We start from the raw sequence: 18,645 nt of genomic DNA on the forward strand, positions 1-18,645 counted from the left end.
TACACTAATAAATTAGGATAATTAAACCACTTTTAACAGAGGAGAAATCCAAATGAGAAGGGCTGAGTTACTTGAATGACCCCACAAAGGGAGCTAGTGCTGGGGTTAACATGACAGCTTGGGGGTATAAAGCAGGAAAGGGGCTCCCAGCTCACCACCTTGTGCAGTCACCCATCTCTCTTCTTTCAGTTTGTTTCTGTGTTAAGGGGGAAAAAGAAGAAAAAGAATAGATTAATGGAACTGAGAGACATGAATGGAGACAGCATTAATTCTTCAATGACCAGCCTGAGCTCTTCCTCAGCCATGGCTCCCAGCATGACTGACAGGATGGAGTTCTCTCAATGGGTCCGAAAGACAGTTCAAGAGCAGCTGGAGAAATGCCGCAAGCTGTTGGAGATTGAGTCAGACTCTGAGGACGATGATTTCACCTGTGCTACCTCCGTCGCCATGTCCAAGACCGAATCCGAATTGTCTGAGACATGGCAGACAATCCAGGAAGAGTGGAAGCAGGTGAGATGTTTGAGACTGCTAAAGTACTGTAGATCCTCTCCTAAAGCAGTTTCATCCCTTGTCCTTGTGAGGAGCATCAGCTGAAAATGGGCTGTTATCCATGGTCCTTCCTAAGGAGGGGTTTTCCTTGTCCTGCAATCTCTACTTCAAAGGAGCAAATTGTGAACCTACTGCTTCCTGCCACTTGTCCTGTGCTGTCATTTGTATCTTGGTAGCACACCATCAGATTATAATTTCTTGCTTCCTGGTTGGCCAAAAGATGTCATTGTGGCTGGCCAAAAGATGGTGACCATGGTGATGGGAAGGGATCCTAGTTTTCCATGAGAAAAAACCAAAAAAAATCTGTTTGAAAAAACCACAAAAATCCACGTTTTTCCGAGACCTACTAAAAATGCAGCAGCATCCTGCAGTGAGTGGTGTCATTTCTGCTTTTATTTTTGCCTCTCAGCCAATCAGTGGCATCACCAGCATCTCCTCGGATTGGCTGAGGGGCAAAAACTGAGGCAAAAATAAGAAAGACCAGAAATAGTGTCACTTGCCACGGGACACCACCACGCTTTCTGTAGGTTGTGGAAAAATGTGGATTCCACGTTTTTCCATGGTTTTCTGCGGCGAACAGAAAACTAGGATCTCTGGTGATAGCTTCTATGGAATATGCGTTAAATACCATGAATACTTGGAAATAATGGAGGACACAAAAGAACAGATACTTGGTCATAGCTTGGGACCTACCGAATTCATGGTGGAAGTGGGGTGCACGGTGGCTCCTTTAATCTTGCAGGTTTCCCCACCCCCTCTCCCCGCAGTGATTGGTGGAGGGACCCCGCTTGCAACTCGTTCCTGATTAGCAGGAAGGCAAAAACTGTGGTTTTAAATACAGTGCTGTTTTTGCTTTCTGGCACTGATTGGCTGAGGAGCCCCAGACAGCCCTGCTGTTAGCTGCTGACAGGTGGGAAGGCAAGAACAGTGCCTGCGTGCCATGTTTAAAACCATGATTTTAGCTTCCCTGCTGATCAGGAGGGAATGGTGGTGTCCTCCTCTAATCAGCAGCAGGGCGGGGAGGCAAGGGGCAAGGTGAGCATGGGGGACTGTGCAAGATTAAAGGAGGCGCTGTGCACTCGAGTGCTGTGGATTCTGTAGGTCCCTATTCATAGCACTTGTTGAAAAAGATGATCAAGCCAGGGCAGGTATCAACAGAATAAAAATTTGCTAACAGAACATTTTTCTATCAGGAAATGCTGTTTTGTCTTGTCAGAATTAGCGCTTTCCATCGAAACACACTGAATTTGGATTGAACTTGATTTGGGGGAGAGTGAAGGGGAAAGAGGAGAAATCAAAGCAGTCGATATGCCATCCTTCTGTTTGGATTATTTTGCCGTTGTCATTGAAACATTCCAACAATTTTTCCACCCGCCTTGCTCCATAGTAAAAGACTCCCCAAAGGCTGGGGCTGTGGAGAATTAGGCCCATGGTCCTTGTGGACACCACTGCTGAGATGCAGGTGTGCATCACTATTTTGAAATAAGGGAGCACGGGGAGGAGAAGGGTGATATCGGTGTTTCTCCCTGAGATCTGTCAGAACAGCTAGGATCTGAATCTCTGCTTGTCAGAACCAAAAAAAGGAGCATTAATATTCCTTTGCCAGTGTCTGTGCCAACAACTTAGTTGCTTTCCCAGAGTTGTGGGAGAAAAAAAATCTACAATTTCAAGTGGAGGAAGGACATTTGGAAGGAGCTGAAACTTGTCTATAGCTTTCCAAACTATACAGCTGGTCCAAAAATCCATTCCTTTAAAATTTTAAGTCATTGTGACCTGACCACTTGCAATGTCTTTACTGTAATAGTCTAAGTTGTCTGTGTGGCATCATGCCTGAATGTTGTGCAGTCTTTTGTCAAGACACAAACTAAGTAGAACTAGTGAGGGAAATTACAGTTCTGAAAATCTCTTCCCTCCTTTTAAAACACTCCAGCCGGTTTACTTGCAAGCCTCTCCCATGACCTACAAAGCAGCCTGCTAATCACCTCATGGTAGCATAATAGGCACTTTCATCCAAATGTCCCAGGGTGTTGCATGCTTTATCAGTACAAAGCTGTAGGGGTCAAGGTCAAAGAGATGAAACTTTCAGCTCTAATCCAAATGAATGACCAAAGTCAGCTTTCCTGTTACAGCATGGTGCTCAGAGGTCCAGACAGTTTAATGCTAAGCCCAATGAGGACACCAGTATTTCTCAAGAGGTCTTGTTCTAGGACATGAGTCTCCTGCTGGCCTGGGACAGGAAAGTCCACTTTGAATTCAAAATAGGGCTGAGCTGAGAGAGCAATGGGAAGAAGACTCTTATTACAACCTGGATTTTTTCCCCTGCTATATTTCTAGCACCACAGACCAACAATATTCTCCTCTCAGCAAAGGCCCAGTCCAGAGAGCCCTGTCTGTGCAAATGCATGCAGCCAGAAGCAGATCCAGAAATGGGGCAAAGAGGGTGCTTCCAGCCACCCAACTTTGGCTGTCACGCATGCTCAGCAAGCTCCGAGCTCACTGCCCCAGCAGTGCAGGCTCCTGCCAAAGCTCCTTTGACCAGCGAGTGCTGAGCTCACCATGTGATCAAAGTGGGGTCTGACCAGAGCCCCTGCTTGCACTTGGCTCTGGAGCCAAGGGGATATACACTGCTGCTTCTTATCCTTCCCTCACTAAGTTTAGCAGTAGGGGAAAGGAGGGGAGGAGTACTGGCAGCAGTGCTCACCTGGAGCTCCATGAAAGCAGAATCTCCAGCCAGGAGCTTAGGTGTAGCAGAGCCAAAGGGGGATGCAACCGTGCTACTGCATCCCCTCTGAATCTGCCCGTGTGAATTATAATACACCCACACTTATACATCATTTAGAGTGCTTGTTTGTTGCTGTACCATGGTATTGGAAATAATAATATTCCCCTCTACTCACCATCAGCAACATCTGAATCTCAGATGGTGCAGGGTGCTAATTCTTGGTAACTGCTGCTGCTGCTGCAATGATAGGTACCGTGCGCAGCATTGCTGCATGCATTCAACTAGGAAATCTTTCCAATCTTTTCAGATTATAGATGTATTGTGGAGTGACCCCATGCCTCAGGAGGGTTGCATAGTAAATACAGTCCGAGGAGGTGGCTGCTACTTTGGGCCCGATGTGACAGAGAAACTTCTGCAAAAGTACAACCTGCAGTTCCTGATCCGCTCCCATGAGTGCAAGCCAGAAGGCTACGAGTTCTGCCACAGTCGAAAGGTAACTGATAAGGCAACGAACAAAAGGGGCAGAGGTGAAGTGGGGCTGGGCGTATTCCCACACTACCATGTTTGGGTTTCCTTGGAAGAGTCTTGAGCGTGTGAATGAGCCTTCAAATGTAGCAAAACTGTTCCAGCATTGCTTCATTCAAGGTTAAAGTTGGAGGAGTTTTGCTACATTTGAATCATCCTTGACCTCTTCAAACTACAATCAGGTTCAAACTACAATCGGGTTCAAAAACCTGAAAGCTTGCTTAATAACTATTCTCCAACTATTTGGGTTGGTCTAATAAAAGATATCAAATTCACCCAAGGAACCTTGTCTGCCTATGTCCTTAGACCAACATGGCTACAACCTACACCCCTGATTCACTTCTATGCATTGAAAAGTGCAGTACTTAGTAAACCCATGTGTATCTCATTACAGTTACATACTAACTCCCATCATAGAACAGATATTCTGTTCTAAACTAAAGATGTGATAGTGTTGGGGTTGCTAGCAACTAAATGTGGGACCCAGCTGTGCTGTCAGACATACAAGTGTGTCAGAGTGACTTTAATGACTTCAGAAGGATTATTCTGAGCTTACACTTTGATTTCTGTCAATAGTATTTTGCCACGTGAGAACAGTTAAGATGGCAAAGATGAGAAACGGCACCTGATTCACTGAGTTTTTTTCCTTTTCAAAGATTCCACTAGTTTCCTTTTTCCCAAAATATGTTGCACTAGATTCACTGCCCCTTGAATCCAGCTCTGGTTGGTTTATGCCTTATGTACACATATCTTATGGATGGACTATAAATGCCTGCTTTTTGTTTCATGAGGTTTTTTTGTTTTTTGGTTTAGGTACTAACCATATTTTCAGCTTCAAACTATTATGAGATTGGCAGTAACCGAGGAGCCTATGTAAAACTGGGGCCAGACCTGGTCCCTCATTTTGTGCAGTATCAAGCTAGCAAGACAGCCCATACACTAAGCATGAGACAAAGGCAAGTTTTGCTGGTACTTTTCTATTGTAGATTAGAGAGGAGATCTACCCAAAATGTCAGATATGAAAACTCCTAGATAGTCTGGCTTGAAGGCTGTACTTCACATCTTTATTAAGTCAAGACTGGATACCTTTCATCAAAGATATGGTGTAGATCAGGGCTGCTCAACCCCTAGCCCGTGGTCCAGATTTGGCCCCTGGTGCTGTGTAATCTGGCATGCAAGCCTCCCCAAGGATCTGGAAATTTGCTGGTGGGAAACAGTGGCACTGCTCCCCCAAGGCCAAAATTGCAGACCTGTGGAGAGCCCCAGGCTCTGGGTGCTAGATCAGGTGCCTGCTCCTGGTGTGCAGGGCTGGCACCGGGCTCCAGGGCCTGATCCTGCCATGTCAAGGCAGCACCAGGTGTGTGGGGATGGAAGGTGGCAGCATTGAGCCCCAGGGCCCAATCCCAGTGCAAAGGGCACGATCTGGTCCATGAACCAGTCCTGTGCCGGTCATCTGACCTGTGGGGCCAAAAGCTTGAGCACCTCTGGTGTAGCTTAAAGAGCAGTTATTGGCTTCATGCAGAAGTTACTAAGTGAGCAGCTTTGACCTATGGCACTAGATGACCATAATGATTCCTTCTGACTTTACACTCTGGGCCCATTTCTAGCTTTCTTTTCTCAAAGTGTTCCTTTAATCTGCTCTGGCAGTTTGACCTGATCACTTAAGAAACTAATGACCAGTGTATGCTAGGTGCTTGCAAGCCACCTGATATTTAGGAAACCTGAATTGGTTTCTAGTCCCACATGCGCCAGGCACAAATGTTCCTGGTTTTGTCATTGCACACCGTCTCTCACCAAGATTACCTGGTGGGTTATCACATAATTGAATGTGGTTTTATTCCTTTGCAAGAAATGGACTCTACTCTCATGGAGAGGTGTGTATGTCCATGCATTCTGTGAACAGGCCAGAGAAACAGCTAGGGATAGAGTCCCTCTTCTGTCTCTATGACAAGGCTTTAAATGCTTCTCTCCTTTGCTGTTCCTAGAATCAGCAGAGTGGAGGAGTCAGCCTTTCGAGCTCTGCGAGAGAAGCTTTTCGCTCACACATCTCATCTGATCAGTGCATTCAAAGCTTATGATAAGGATGACACTGGTAAGTCTAAATAAAGAGATTCATATGAACTCACTGATGGAAACTCAACAGATTTGTAACAAGGCAGACTGTGTTTGGGATCTGCCAGGCCTGTGTTGGCAATGAATTGAAAGGGGCATGAGGGAAGACTGGGAAAACGTTGGCCACCTCTCAGCTGTGTTATTAGCATGCTATAATCCAAAGTGGTGCTAGACAAGCCAGCCTAACTTTGGTGCCCAGAAAGCTATCAGGGGAAAAAAATCAGTCAATTTGTGAAAATGGTAAGATGATGAGATTGATTTGAGAAGAAGAAATTTATGTCAAATCAAATTTATTTCCACCTTTAACAGGCTATTTGACCTAGTGGGTAGGGATAAAGCAATAGGAATGCTATATTCATAGATCATAGAGTCGGAAGGGACCCAATAGATCATCGTGTCTGACCCCCTGCCCCTGGCAGGAAAGAGGACCAAGGTCAGATGACCCCAGCCAGGTGACTGTCAAACCTCCTCTTGAAGACTTCCAAGCTAGGTGATAGCACCACCTCTCTTGGAAGCCCGTTCCAGATCCTGGCCACCCTTACTGTAAAAAAATTCTTCCTAATGTCTGACCTAAATCTACTCTCCACTAGTTCGCATCCATTATTCCTAGCTACTCCCTGGGGCGCTCTGGTAAACAGCGCATCCCCAATTCCCTGCTGTCCTCCCCTGATAAATTTATAGGTGGCCATAAGGTCACCCCTCAGCCATCTTTTGTGTAGGTTGAAGAGATCCAGATCTCTCAACCTCTCTTCATAGGGTTGTTCACGGAGGCCACTAATCATGTGGGTGGCCCTCCTCTGAACCCTTTCCAGATCCCCCATGTCCCTCTTGAAGAGCGGCGCCCAAAACTGGACACAATAGTCCAACTGCAGCCTGACTAATGCTGCATAGAGGGGGAGCATCACCTCCCTCGATCTGTTGGTCATGCATCTGCTCATATATGAGAAGGTGTGATTGGCTTTGTTGATGGCTTCGTTGCACTGCCGGCTCATGTTCATCTTGGAGTCAGCTATGACGCCAAGATCTCTCTCAGCCTCTGAGCTGCTGAGGAGGACATCCCCCAACCTGTAGGTGTGCTGGGGATTCCTCCTTCCTAGGTGGAGTACCTTACATTTATCTTTGTTGAATTGCATCCTATTACATTCCACCCATTGATCTAACCTGTCCAGGTTGGCCTGTAACTGCTCCCTGCCCTCTGGTGTATTAACTTTGCCCCATAATTTGATATCATCTGTGAACTTGGAGAGGCTGCTCAACACACCCTCATCCAAATCGCTGATGAAGATATTAAATAATACTGGCCCAAGGACTGAACCCTGTGGGACCCCACTGCCCACCTCCCTCCAGGTTGAAAATGACCCGTCCACCACCACTCTCTGGGTGCAGTCCCTAAGTCAGCTGGCCACCCACCTGACCATGTAAGCATCCACTCCACAGCCTGCTAGCTTCCCTATGAGAATAGGATGCGAAACTGTGTCAAAGGCCTTCTTAAAGTCCAGGTAGATGACATCAGCCTCTGCTCCTGTGTCAAGGCAGTGTGTGACCTGGTCATAAAAGGCTATAAGGTTTGTCAGGCAGGATCTACCTGAGACGAACCCGTGCTAGTTTCCTTTCAGCATCATTTCCCCTGCTGGGCTTTCATAAATATGCTCTTTGATGATTTTCTCTAGTATTTTCCCGGGGATAGAGGTAAGACTGACTGGCCTAAAGTTACCCGCCTCCTCCCTTCTTAAAAATGGACACCATGTTGGCCTTTTTCCAGTCCTCAGGGACCTGGCCGGAGTACCATGAGTACTTGAACAGCCATGCCAGAGGCTCAGCAATGACACTGGCCAATTCCTCCAGCACCCATGGATGCAGGTCATCCGGGCCGTCTGACTTGTACCCATCCAGCCCTTCCAAGTGCTCTTTAGCTAAGTCAGCACTAACCTTTGGCAGTCTGGTGCCTTTTGGACATCTGTCTATGCTCAAGGTTGGGGGATAGTCTTAAGGAATACTGAAGCGAAGAACTCATTGAAGAGCTCTGCCTTTTTGTCTGCATCAACCACCAACTGACCTGATTTGTCCTGCAGGGGCCCTATGCTACTTTGTGCCTTCTTTTTGCTCACTATGTATCTGTAGAAGGACTCTTTATTGTCCTTGATTGTTGTAGCCAGCCTAAGCTCCAGTCCTGCCTTGGCCTGCCTGACTCCCTGCAATAGCACGCCAGCGTGGTCTATGCCACCTTGGTGGCTGCCCCCTGCTTCCACTGCCTATATATCTCTTTCTTTGCCCCCAGTCTTTCCTGAAGCTCCCTGTTCAGCCAAGGGGGCTTTGTTATCCCCTTAGCCCCTTTCCTGTGTAAGGGGATAGACTCCTTTTGTGCTACAAGGATCACTCCCTTGAGAAACTTCCAACCCTCTTGGACCCCCATTAGCCCAATGCTCTTGAGTTTGGCCACCTCACTAACTAGGTTCCTAAGTTTAGTAAAGTTGGCCCTTCTAAAGTCTATAACTCTAGCATCACTGGATATTTTTGTCACCCTTCACTGGATAGTGAATTCTACCAAGTGGTGGTCACTATCACCCAAGTTACTGTGTACCCGCAGGTCCCCAACGAGATCATCCCCTGTTGCTAGGACCAGGTCTAGCAGGGCACTACCCCTGGTGGGACTGGACACCACCTGGGTTAGGTGGAGGTCCTGCACACAGTGTAAGAACCTCCATGAGCGGCTTGTTTGGGCCGTCTGTTCCTCCCAGCTGATATCTGGGTAATTTAGGTCCCCCATGACCACTGCCTCCCTCGCCTGTATGGCATCTGAAAGCTGCTCGGAGAATACCTCATCTAGCTCGTCATCCTGGTGAGGAGGTCTGCAGTAGACCCCCACTACCAAGTCCTTCTCTCCTGGCCCCCCCTGGATCCTGACCCACAATGTCTCTATAGTCCTCTCCTCCACTCCTGCCTAGATGGCAGAAAATGTGTACTCCTCCTTCACATAGAGAGCTACACCCCTGCCTTTTCTCCCCACTCTGTCTCATCTATACAACCTGTACCCCTCAATGCCTACCGCCCAGTCGTGCATAGAATCCCACGTTTCAGTTAAGCCGACTAGGTCATACTGCATGCTAGCAAGCAGGAGTGTGAGTTCCTCTTGCTTGTTCCCCATACTCCTGGCATTTGTGTAAAGACATTTTAGCCCCCAGTGGATGCTCTTGGTGTCCCTTTCCCTTGATAGCACATGTTCCCCTTAGTGCTTACCTGGTTAGGTCCAGTGCCTTGTTCATGGCTTTCCAACCGTGGGTTCACATCAACCACCGGTTCCCTGTCCCCCGTCGAGCCTAGTTTAAAACTCTTTGGAGGAGATCAGCCAACCTGCAGGAGAACAGATGCTTACCTCTAGGAGAGAGATATTGGCTTTAAGTAGGCCTTTTCACTTAGTCTCATTTAACATTCTTATAAGTGAAGATGGGGAAATAGGGTCTAGATGAATGTATTGTAAAATAGGTACACAACTGGTTGAAAACTGGAGTAAGAGTACTTATTAAGAGTTCACTGTCAAACTGGTCAGACAGTCAAGTGAGGTCCTAGAGGGGTCTATCTTTGGTCTGTTTTCTCATCCAAACATTCACTGTCATCTTGGGTTATGGATTGGAGTACACTTAAACAATGGGATGGCTACAAGCTAAGAGAAGTTACAGGCATTTTGGAGAGCCAGGCCAGGATTCAGAATGGTCTTGATAAATTGCAGAAATGGCCTGAAATCAGCAGGATGAAATTCAATAAAGATAAATGCAAAGTACTGCACCTAAGCATGATAAATCAAATGCTGAAATACAAAACAAGGAAATAGTTGGTCAGGAAACCACATTGCAGAAATTGATCTAGGAGTTATAGTAGACCTCAATCTGAGCAAGTCAAAAACATGCTACTGTTTTGGGGGGAGAAAAGTAAATGTCATGTTGGTTTGTATTCATAGGAATGTGACTTGAAACACAGGAGGTAATCATTTCACTCTGCATTGGGCTAGCAAGGCCTAAGCTGGAGTATAGCTGCCCAGTTATTAAGGACATTGCTCTTAACATGACCTGCTAGGAAAAAGCGTCTTTTTTGTGTGGAAAAGAGAAGTTTGAGGGGAGACAGAATTTTTAGATATGCGAAAGGTTGTTATATAGATAACAGTGGTCATTTGTTCTCTGTTTCTGCTGAATATAAGACAAGAAATAATCATCTACATTTTAGGTGGTTTAGATTGAGAATTAAGAAAAAATTTCTAACTGTAAGTATAATTAGGCACTGGAATAAGCTGTGGAGGGAGGATGGTATTGAAATCCCCTTTACTGGCAGTATTTAAGAACAGCTCGTAGGGCGTTTGTACACATGACACCATTACCATGTACACGTGACAAAAATGTCACTGTGTGGCTTAATGGTGTCACACCATATGCATGCAGGAGTTTTGAGGGTTTAAAATGAGTTTGTATCATTACAAACTAAATTACATCCTGGTGTAGTTTCATTTGCAATGATGTGTTGCAGCTATTAGTCAGCTCAACCCTGGCTGTTGGAGAGGTGGGCAGGCTCCTCAGAAAAAAAGGATTGGGCCCCTCACTGCTTCTGCCTTCAACAAGCACCTGCTGAAGACAGAAGAGGAGAGGGGCCCAATCCTTTTTTTTTTCCCCAGCAGAGTGTGTCTTCTATTCCTGCGGCCAGGGGGCAAGCTGCCAGTGGGGTGAGTAGCCCCTGAGCTACAAGAGCCCCAGTCCTTTCCTTCATGGTGGCAGCACCCCTCATGACTGCCTGGGCAGGCTGCTAGTGGCCCGGGTGCTGCCCCAGCTCAGGGTCAGAAAAGAGTTGAATCAGGCTGGGTGCTGCCTCTGAGCCAGGGCAGCATCCAGCCTGCTAGCAGCTCACCCAGGTGGCCCCAGGGGGTGCTACTGCCATGGAGGGAAGGACTGGGGCTGCACCTCAGGGGCTGCTCGGCCCACCAGCAGCTCATTTCCTGGCCGTGGGGGAGGCAGGGACTCCGGCAAAAAAAAAAAAAAATGGATCAGTGCCCTTGCCATAACAGTGATGGAAACCCCTCAATTGAAATGGTGAGTTTCAATTAAAAATCCATTTCAATTTAAGGGACATAGAATGCAACTGTAAGGACTAATCTCCCATCACATTTACAAGCACCCTTAGATAACAGCTGGCTGGGCCGGTCTAGGTGTACCTGATTATGCCACAAAGCAGGGCCTCTTGGGGTTTTGTCCAGCCTAACCTTTCTAGCAGGGAGAACAAGAGCACAGTTGTTCTCATGTTTACATGTTGACCATTAAAGAGCTCTTTATTCACTGCCAGAGCCCTACAGAGAGAGATGGAAGAGAACAAACCTGTGTTATTTCACTTGTGCCAGGCAGGCCTGCCTGCCTCTTCCTTCCAGGTGGTAGCTGCATTTATTTTTCAAGAAATGCTAAGTCTAGGCAAGAAATGTCTTGCTAGTTCAGTGCTACTGTTATCCTATTCTAGAAACACACGTCTAGAGTAAACACAGTCTATCCTGGTGTACGTGCAGTTTTGCAAGTAGAACCATGTCAAGATGAGGGGCTTTTGTTGGTACAGTTATGTTGCCCATATATTTTAAACATAGACCTCAAGTTAGGCATCTGCTTCTACATTCAGGGAGATGAAAACACATCATCAGGGTTAGGTAAGAATGTTAAGTACTCACCCAGGTTGAAGGGAACAGTAAAAGTCCATCAAGCCACATTATACCACTGAAAAGGAGGAAAACAATGACACACAGGACTTGGTAGCCAGTCAGTCTTCTTGTCTCATCAACCCAGGCTTGGGCACTTGACTCTTAGAATGGGGAATCTGCAACATAATTTTGCCCCCATATGAGCTTAAGAAACAGGAGTCCCGGCAAAACATGACATGGCAGTGCAGTCTGGAAGTGGTTAAAGATACTTAGTTGCATCTAAATAAGCGTGTATGTGCAGAGGTGCATGTTTACCACGGCACAAAAAGCAGCAGCACATATTTGCTCTGGCACATGGTGAATTGACCTGGGTTGGGTAGGGAAGGATGGGGCAAGCACCTGAGCTGGGCCCAGCAGCCTTACCTGGGGTCCTGGGGGCCTCCTGGGGCAGCAGCAGCAGCAATCCAGCCACTCAGAGCCTGGCCAGCAGTCAAAGCATGGCTCTGGCTGACCAGGCTCTTTTTGGCAGTGCACACTGCTGCCAGGTGTTGTGCCACTTTTTTCTGCAGCGGTTTTTTTGACACCAGGATCTCCTGGTGTCAAATTTTGGCACTGCACTAAAAATTAGCAGTGTGGTGAATGGGTGCACATACACCGTGTGTGGTTTGTGGTGCCTCAGACAGCTTTGAGGTACCACAAACCACATATATGCGCTCATCTGGACCTTGAGATCTCATCTAATCCATGGCCAGATCTACCCCAGAAGTGGGTTATTAGGTAAGTAGTTTTATTCCTAAAATGCTTCTGAGGTGCTCTTTCTCTCAAACAGGGTTGATCACACTAAGCAACTGGGCAACTGCAGTGGAGTCAGTACTGCATTTAGGATTGCCATGGCGTATGCTTAGACCGCAGCTAGTGCGCAACACTACAAATGGCATGATGGAGTACAAGTGCTGGCTCGATGACTTAACAATAGAAAAGAGGAGCCAAGAAGTAAGTAACTAACAGTCTGCTCATTTCCTAAAGGACCAAGGCAAGGCAGAAAGCTGGAACCAAAACACAGCCCCTAACCACAAAATTTACAAAGCCGGTTGATCCCACAGGGGTGAGGTATGCCAGGAAAAGCCTAGGTCAGCGGTGGGCAATTATTTTGGCCAGAGGGCCACTTAAGGAGTTTTAGTGAGCTGTAGTAGGCTGGGTCAGCCTTCCTTCTTGCTGAGCTGAGTCAGCATCCTCTCTTCTCCCGCCACCCCACAACAACTCACCAAAACTCCCGAAGTGGCCCCGATAGGGTCACGGGTGGGTGGGGGGTAGTGTCTGGGAGCCAGGACACTGGGGGCGGCCCAGAGCTGGGATCAGGAACATGGGGCTGGGGTCTGGGGCAGAGCCGCGAACTGCTCCCCACATGACCATGAGATGGGCACTGGTTCTGTCGGCAGTGGTGTGTGGGGAACGGATCACAGCTCTGCCCTGGGCCCTGGCCTCATGCTGTCACCACCCCGTGGTCTTGGAGTCTCCATGGAGACAGGCAGGGTGCACAGCCATGTGGATGGGATTGGGCCACGGACAGGCTAGGATCAACGTCCAGGAGCAGCATTGGTGGGCAGGACCAGGACCACAGCCAAGGATCAGGATCGCTGCAGTGACCACACGGGGCCGGGGCCTGGGGCAGAGTTGTGATCTGTTCCCTGGATGCCCCTTCCCGTGGAAGCAGCACCTGTTGCAAGGATGCCCTAGCTCCACACTCTCACCACTGCACAATCAATCCCAGCTCATGATCCCTACCCTGCCTGCCCACCCACCCATCCACGTGGATGCCCTGCCCACAGGGGTCCCACGCTGGTCTCCATGGAGAGCCTGCTTGCCCACTCTGTCCAGCGACTCCAGCAATGGCTGCAGAGTGGGCAGGCTGGGGTGGGGCTGGGTTTGGTGGCAGTGGTGGGTGTGGACGGCAACACTGGCAGCAGCAGCCAGAAAGAGCTGCCACTGTGAGGGCTAGCTGGAAGTGAGTCTGGCCACTGCACCACCCCAAACCCATTGCACACCCAGGGGCAGTGGGACTGGCTGCACGTGCCACAGCCCGGGCTGCCTCCTAGGCCAGGCAGAATCCCTTGGTGGGCCAACTCCAGCCTGTAGGCCATGTTTTGCCCATCCCTGGCCTAGGGGAAAAATTCTGTCAGACCCGGCCCGCTGCCCGGGCACCCTGATCCATCGCCCCATGGCAGCCAGCTGGGACCCGTGCTGTCATTGCCCCAAGATTCTGGCCCACCCATCTGCTGCTCCCCCCACCCATGGCCCCATCTGCCTGGCCATGCACCCTTCCCATGACCAGTCTCCATGGACATCACAGGGCAGTGACAGCGCTGGGCCAGGGCCTGGGGCAGAGCTGTTACCTGCTCCCCACATGCCCTTGCCCATGGAACTTGTGCCCAGCGCTGGGGCCTGTAGGGAACAGATTGTGGCTCTGCCATTGTCATGGCCCTGTATTACTGGATCCTAGCCCCACCCCAACCCACCCAACCCACTCCCAGATGGTGTTCCCCACTTGTCCTGTGGCCCTGTGCCATCTGCCTTGCTGTGCATGGAGCTGAGTCATACAGGGAGTTTTGGTGAGCTGTTGGGGGGGGGAGGGAAAGGGTGCTGACCTGGCCCGTAACAGCTCACCAAAACTCCCTAAGTGGCTTTTGGGTGCAAATAATTGCCTACCCCTGCCCTAGGTCATATTATCTCTGAAAGGTGATCTCTCATCTGAGGCTATATTAAGCTAACAAAGTCCCTGCTCTCTACTTACAGAGGGCTGTAATTTCTTTTAATAGAGAGTGGTTTGTAACTGCAGTATTTATTAGGGCTGTGCGAAATTTAGCTTCGAAGCTGTTTCGATGCATTTCAAGCTTGAAACAACAAAATCAAAATGAAAGAAAAGCCTTCAAAACAGCTTTGAAACAAAACAAGGGAACTCAAAACGTTTCAAAGCCAGGATTACTGGATTTGGTGCCAGTCCCAGCTGGCAGCACCCACCTCCTGTCATCTGGCAGGCAGATCGGGGGCTTGCCCACACCCCCAGGAGGGCTGCGGGGCTGTGCCAGAGTCCTCCTGGGGTGCAGGCCCCCGATCTGCCTGCCAGATGACAGACTGGCGCTGGGCGCAGCCTGCACCCACCACCAAGATCAGTGCTGCTGCTGGCCCCAGGCTGCAGCACCTGGCTCCCTTCAGCCAGCAGGCAGGGTCCCCGCCCGAGCTGATCTGCCCTGGGCCCCCACCTGGAGCCAACTCCAATATGGGGCTGGGGCAGATCAGCTCATGCGGGGATCCTCCCCCACCCTGGGATTGGGGCAGCAGTGCGTCCTTGCATGAGCTGATCTGCCCCAGCTCTGCTAGCCCCAGGTGGCAGCACCCAGCTCCTGTCAGCCAGCAGACAGATTGGGGGCCTGCCAGCACCCCCGGGAGGGCTGCACCCAGCACCAGTCTGTCATCTGGCAGGCAGATTGGGGGCCTGCATCCCCAGGAGGACTGTGATGCAGCCCCTGCAGCCCTCCTTGGGGTGTGGGCAAGATCCCCATCTGCCTACTGGATGAGAGGAGTCAGGTGCTGCCGCCTGGGACCAGCAGCAGCTGCAATCTTCCTGGTGCTGATCCCAGGGAGCAGCGCCTGGCTTCTCTCATTTGGCAGGCAGATCAGGGGCTTACAGCCCCAGCAGCCCTCCCGGGGTGCGAGCGAGCCCCTGATCTGCCTGCTGCATTTTGTTTCCTTATAATAACCTATGGTCGAAACATCCAAACAGCATCAAAACAGCAAAACAGTTTTGACAAAACAAAACAACAGTGCTTTTGAAACAAAATGAGACACTGTTCCGTCAAATCGTTGAAACCTAAGTCAAATCAAAATGATGTTGTTTCGCCCAGCCCTAGTATTTGTGACAGGGAGTAAAGAAAATGCCTTGTGAACCTTTTCAGATGCATGGCCATTAACAAATGCAGGGGCCTGGACTCAGTAGCCTAAGAGTACTGTGGGCTACTGTGGCTTTCAGTCCTATGGTCCTGTGTAAATCCCTGTATACAACCTGACATTTACCAATGTATGGACTCCTCAGTAAGTAGGATGGTGTGACTTACTGATATAGGTTTGTATCTAGGCTGAGAAAAAACATCCACATAACCCTAAAATAATCTGAACTGCAGAGTTAAATTATTTTAAAAGAATTTCTAAAGTGTGAATGTGGTGTTGTTTTCTAGCACATACAGTCAAGCATGTTGGAAATCATTTATCGAAACAGATCCAACCTGGAGACCATTTTCAGGATCATAGACAGTGATCACTCAGGTAAGCATATATTGCCTTTGATTTATTTTTTAAATAAATTCTGTTCTGTTCCAGCTTTGTACCCATCTTTACTTATTGTCCACAAAGGCAGTTTTGCTTTATATTTCAGGTACAAGCTGGAAACCAAAAGTCCTACTGTTCAGTCCAGAATGTGGCTAATTTAGTCTTTTTTCCTCAGAAGCCAAGGTTAGAGAAAAGTAGGACCTTACTGCAAACAGCATTATCTGGTTGGAATGAGGATTTTGTGGTCAAGGCAAAATAGTGTGTGTGGTCTGCAGTTCTGCTACAGATTTCTTCCCTAACCTTAGGGAACCACTAGTGAGCTGCTTGTGCACCACAATTTCCATGGAAACTTTTTTTACTGACTAAAGGGCTTAATCCACATTAACCTCTGAGTATGTCAGTGTCCCATCTGTACTATGAGGATAATGCTTTTACGTACTTCAGTGGGGCTTTTTAAACATTGCGATTTATAAAATATTAAGCAAGTGAGATGAAACAGTGCTGTAGGAGTGCAGAGAATCATTAAAATGAGCCTAGATTCCCTAGGAAAATAAAACAGGGGAAGTAGAACAGCATTCTTGTTGACACTTGAAATATCCATTAGTTAATCTCTTGGAGTAGACAGCTAGCCGCCATGAACAATAAAGCACTTGGAATCCAAAGACTGGCTTGAATCTTATCTGATTATAGGTATGAGTCTCCAAAGTAGTAAACAAGGACCAGTTAGGATTATTTTTATGCTGCTAAATTATTTAAGAGGATGCATGTCCTCTCCCACCCCAAATGCCTTTTGAGCATGCATGTTGCCTTAGCTATAAGAACATAAGAGCTGCCAAATCAGGTATCAGCAGTCATGGGGTTAGGGATGTCTTGAGCTTGAGGTTATATGCCTGTAGTTTTAATGGACCCTGATGGACCTATCCTCAGTAAATTTGGATTAGCTGTTTGAAACAACTTTTCCAAAGGGTATTAAGCCTTCATTTAAATTTTAGCTTATCTACTTGTGGTAGTTATCGTTTCACTTTTCACTAGGGGTTTCTGTCCAAGCTGCTCAAAGCATTTTACTAACACTAAGTTTAGCTTTGACAGCAATGGAAAATAAGGAATATATTGTCACCATTTTACTTATGGGGAACTGCACACAGCAAATCCAAGATGGGACCAGAAACAGAACCTGGTCATAATGTCAATCCCATGTGTTAGCCACACGGTCACCTCTCCCATTTCAGTTTCCTTCTCAAGGGACATAGATAAGTGATATGCATAAGTAAAGGACAGCATATGCTTTTATGTAAAACGGAACTTCACATTTCTTCTTTGCAGGGCTCATTTCATTTGAAGAATTTCAGCAGACATGGAAGCTGTTTAGTTCCCACATGAATCTTGAGCTCACAGATGATGGTATCCATGACCTGGCCCGCACCATTGATTTCAATAAGGATGGAAATATAGACTTCAATGAATTCCTGGAGGCCTTCCGCCTCATTGAGCGATCTCACAGTGAAGATAAAACAGAGCCCAAACCAACCCCCAAAAGTAGTAAAAGGTAGCTACTTGGACACCCACTAGAACTCTAAAATGCCATGCGCAATGCCTTTGGATGGTCTCCAAAACTAGAACATGCACCAGACCTCTCATAAACCCAGGGATGTGCCTGCAGATGTGAAGATTTGTGAGGGAAAAATGAGTTACTGTTTAGAGCAAGATCAGATTTTTCATAGTTTAACAGCAGTCACTACACCAAAATGCACAGTTGATAGGTAATGGGAAGATAATTAGCCAAGTAGGTAACTTACACTTTAATTCTAGGTAACTTAAAACAGAAGTGAAGTACAGGTTTCCCTCGATTTATGCTGTGCATGCATTCCTGGAGAAGGGTGCATAAACTGAATTTGCATAAAGTGAACCCACTTTACAATGTAACGATAGGGATAGATTCCCATGGCGGTGGGGGGCCGGGGGGGGGAGGGAGGCTGGGATTAGGGAAGGTGCGGGGGGAGGAGTGCCATTCCTGGGGCTGTACAAGGCAGCAAAGCGGAGGGAACAGAGTGGCACTCACCCTTTCCCCAGCTGCAGCAGACCTGGGAGCAGCCCTGTCCCCGCTCACCTCTGCTCCTGGGCTGCACCACGCCCTGGTGCAGGCCGCTGGTGTCAGCTGCTCCCAGGACCGCTGCAGCCAGGGCTGGGGCAAGTGCTGCGCCCCAGGGCTCTGCTAGCCCACTCACCCCAGCCCATGCTGGAGCAGCTGACACCAGCTGCCTGCACCAGGGCATGGTGCAGCCCAGGAGCTGGGGTGAGCCCAGGCACAGGGTTATAGATGAAGCACAGTGCAGCCCAGCAGCTGCAGGCAGCTAGTGCCAGCCATTCCTGGGGCCACTGCAGCTGGAGCTGGGGTGAGTGGGGCCACGGCCTTTCCCCCTGCCCCCACAGACTTACCTGCTTGGGGAGGGGTTAGGCATCTATGCTGATAGAATAAAAGAGTGAATTTCCCTCATATATAACAAATTATGGGTCTAAATATGCTCATCACATAAGAGCGAATTTGTATAAAGGACCCGCATAAACCAAGGGAAACCTGTATGTTGAAAAAGTAGGGAAGACCTCATGGGGAAAAAGGCTACCATAATTACACTGTATCCTTGTTACAGAAATCATAGTTAGGGTGTCACAGAATCAATATTTCAATAAAACAGAGTTCTTGGGGAAAATCTTCAGTAGCCAAAGTTGCTTTAAAAGCTTGTAAGTATTGTAA

General features: G+C 48.2%; 1 protein-coding gene across 1 annotated transcript in view; it reads left to right on the forward strand.

Annotated features, from left to right (window-relative positions):
- PPEF2 (protein phosphatase with EF-hand domain 2) overlaps positions 1–17,837 on the forward strand; it is a gene marked incomplete at its 5' end in the record, with an annotated part of 31,768 nt that extends 13,931 nt beyond the window's left edge. Inside the window, 7 exons of the mRNA XM_019498776.2 lie at positions 190–510; positions 3,579–3,764; positions 4,610–4,752; positions 5,782–5,888; positions 12,400–12,563; positions 15,803–15,890; positions 17,217–17,837. Of these exons, the coding sequence (XP_019354321.2) occupies positions 190–510; positions 3,579–3,764; positions 4,610–4,752; positions 5,782–5,888; positions 12,400–12,563; positions 15,803–15,890; positions 17,217–17,443 (1,236 nt within the window). The remainder of the gene's footprint in view (positions 1–189; positions 511–3,578; positions 3,765–4,609; positions 4,753–5,781; positions 5,889–12,399; positions 12,564–15,802; positions 15,891–17,216) is intronic.
- Positions 17,838–18,645: the final 808 nt, after the last annotated feature.

The sequence above is a fragment of the Alligator mississippiensis genome, chromosome 2 (genome assembly GCF_030867095.1).
Source record: "Alligator mississippiensis isolate rAllMis1 chromosome 2, rAllMis1, whole genome shotgun sequence".
In the NCBI taxonomy this organism is placed as follows: Eukaryota; Metazoa; Chordata; order Crocodylia; family Alligatoridae; genus Alligator; species Alligator mississippiensis.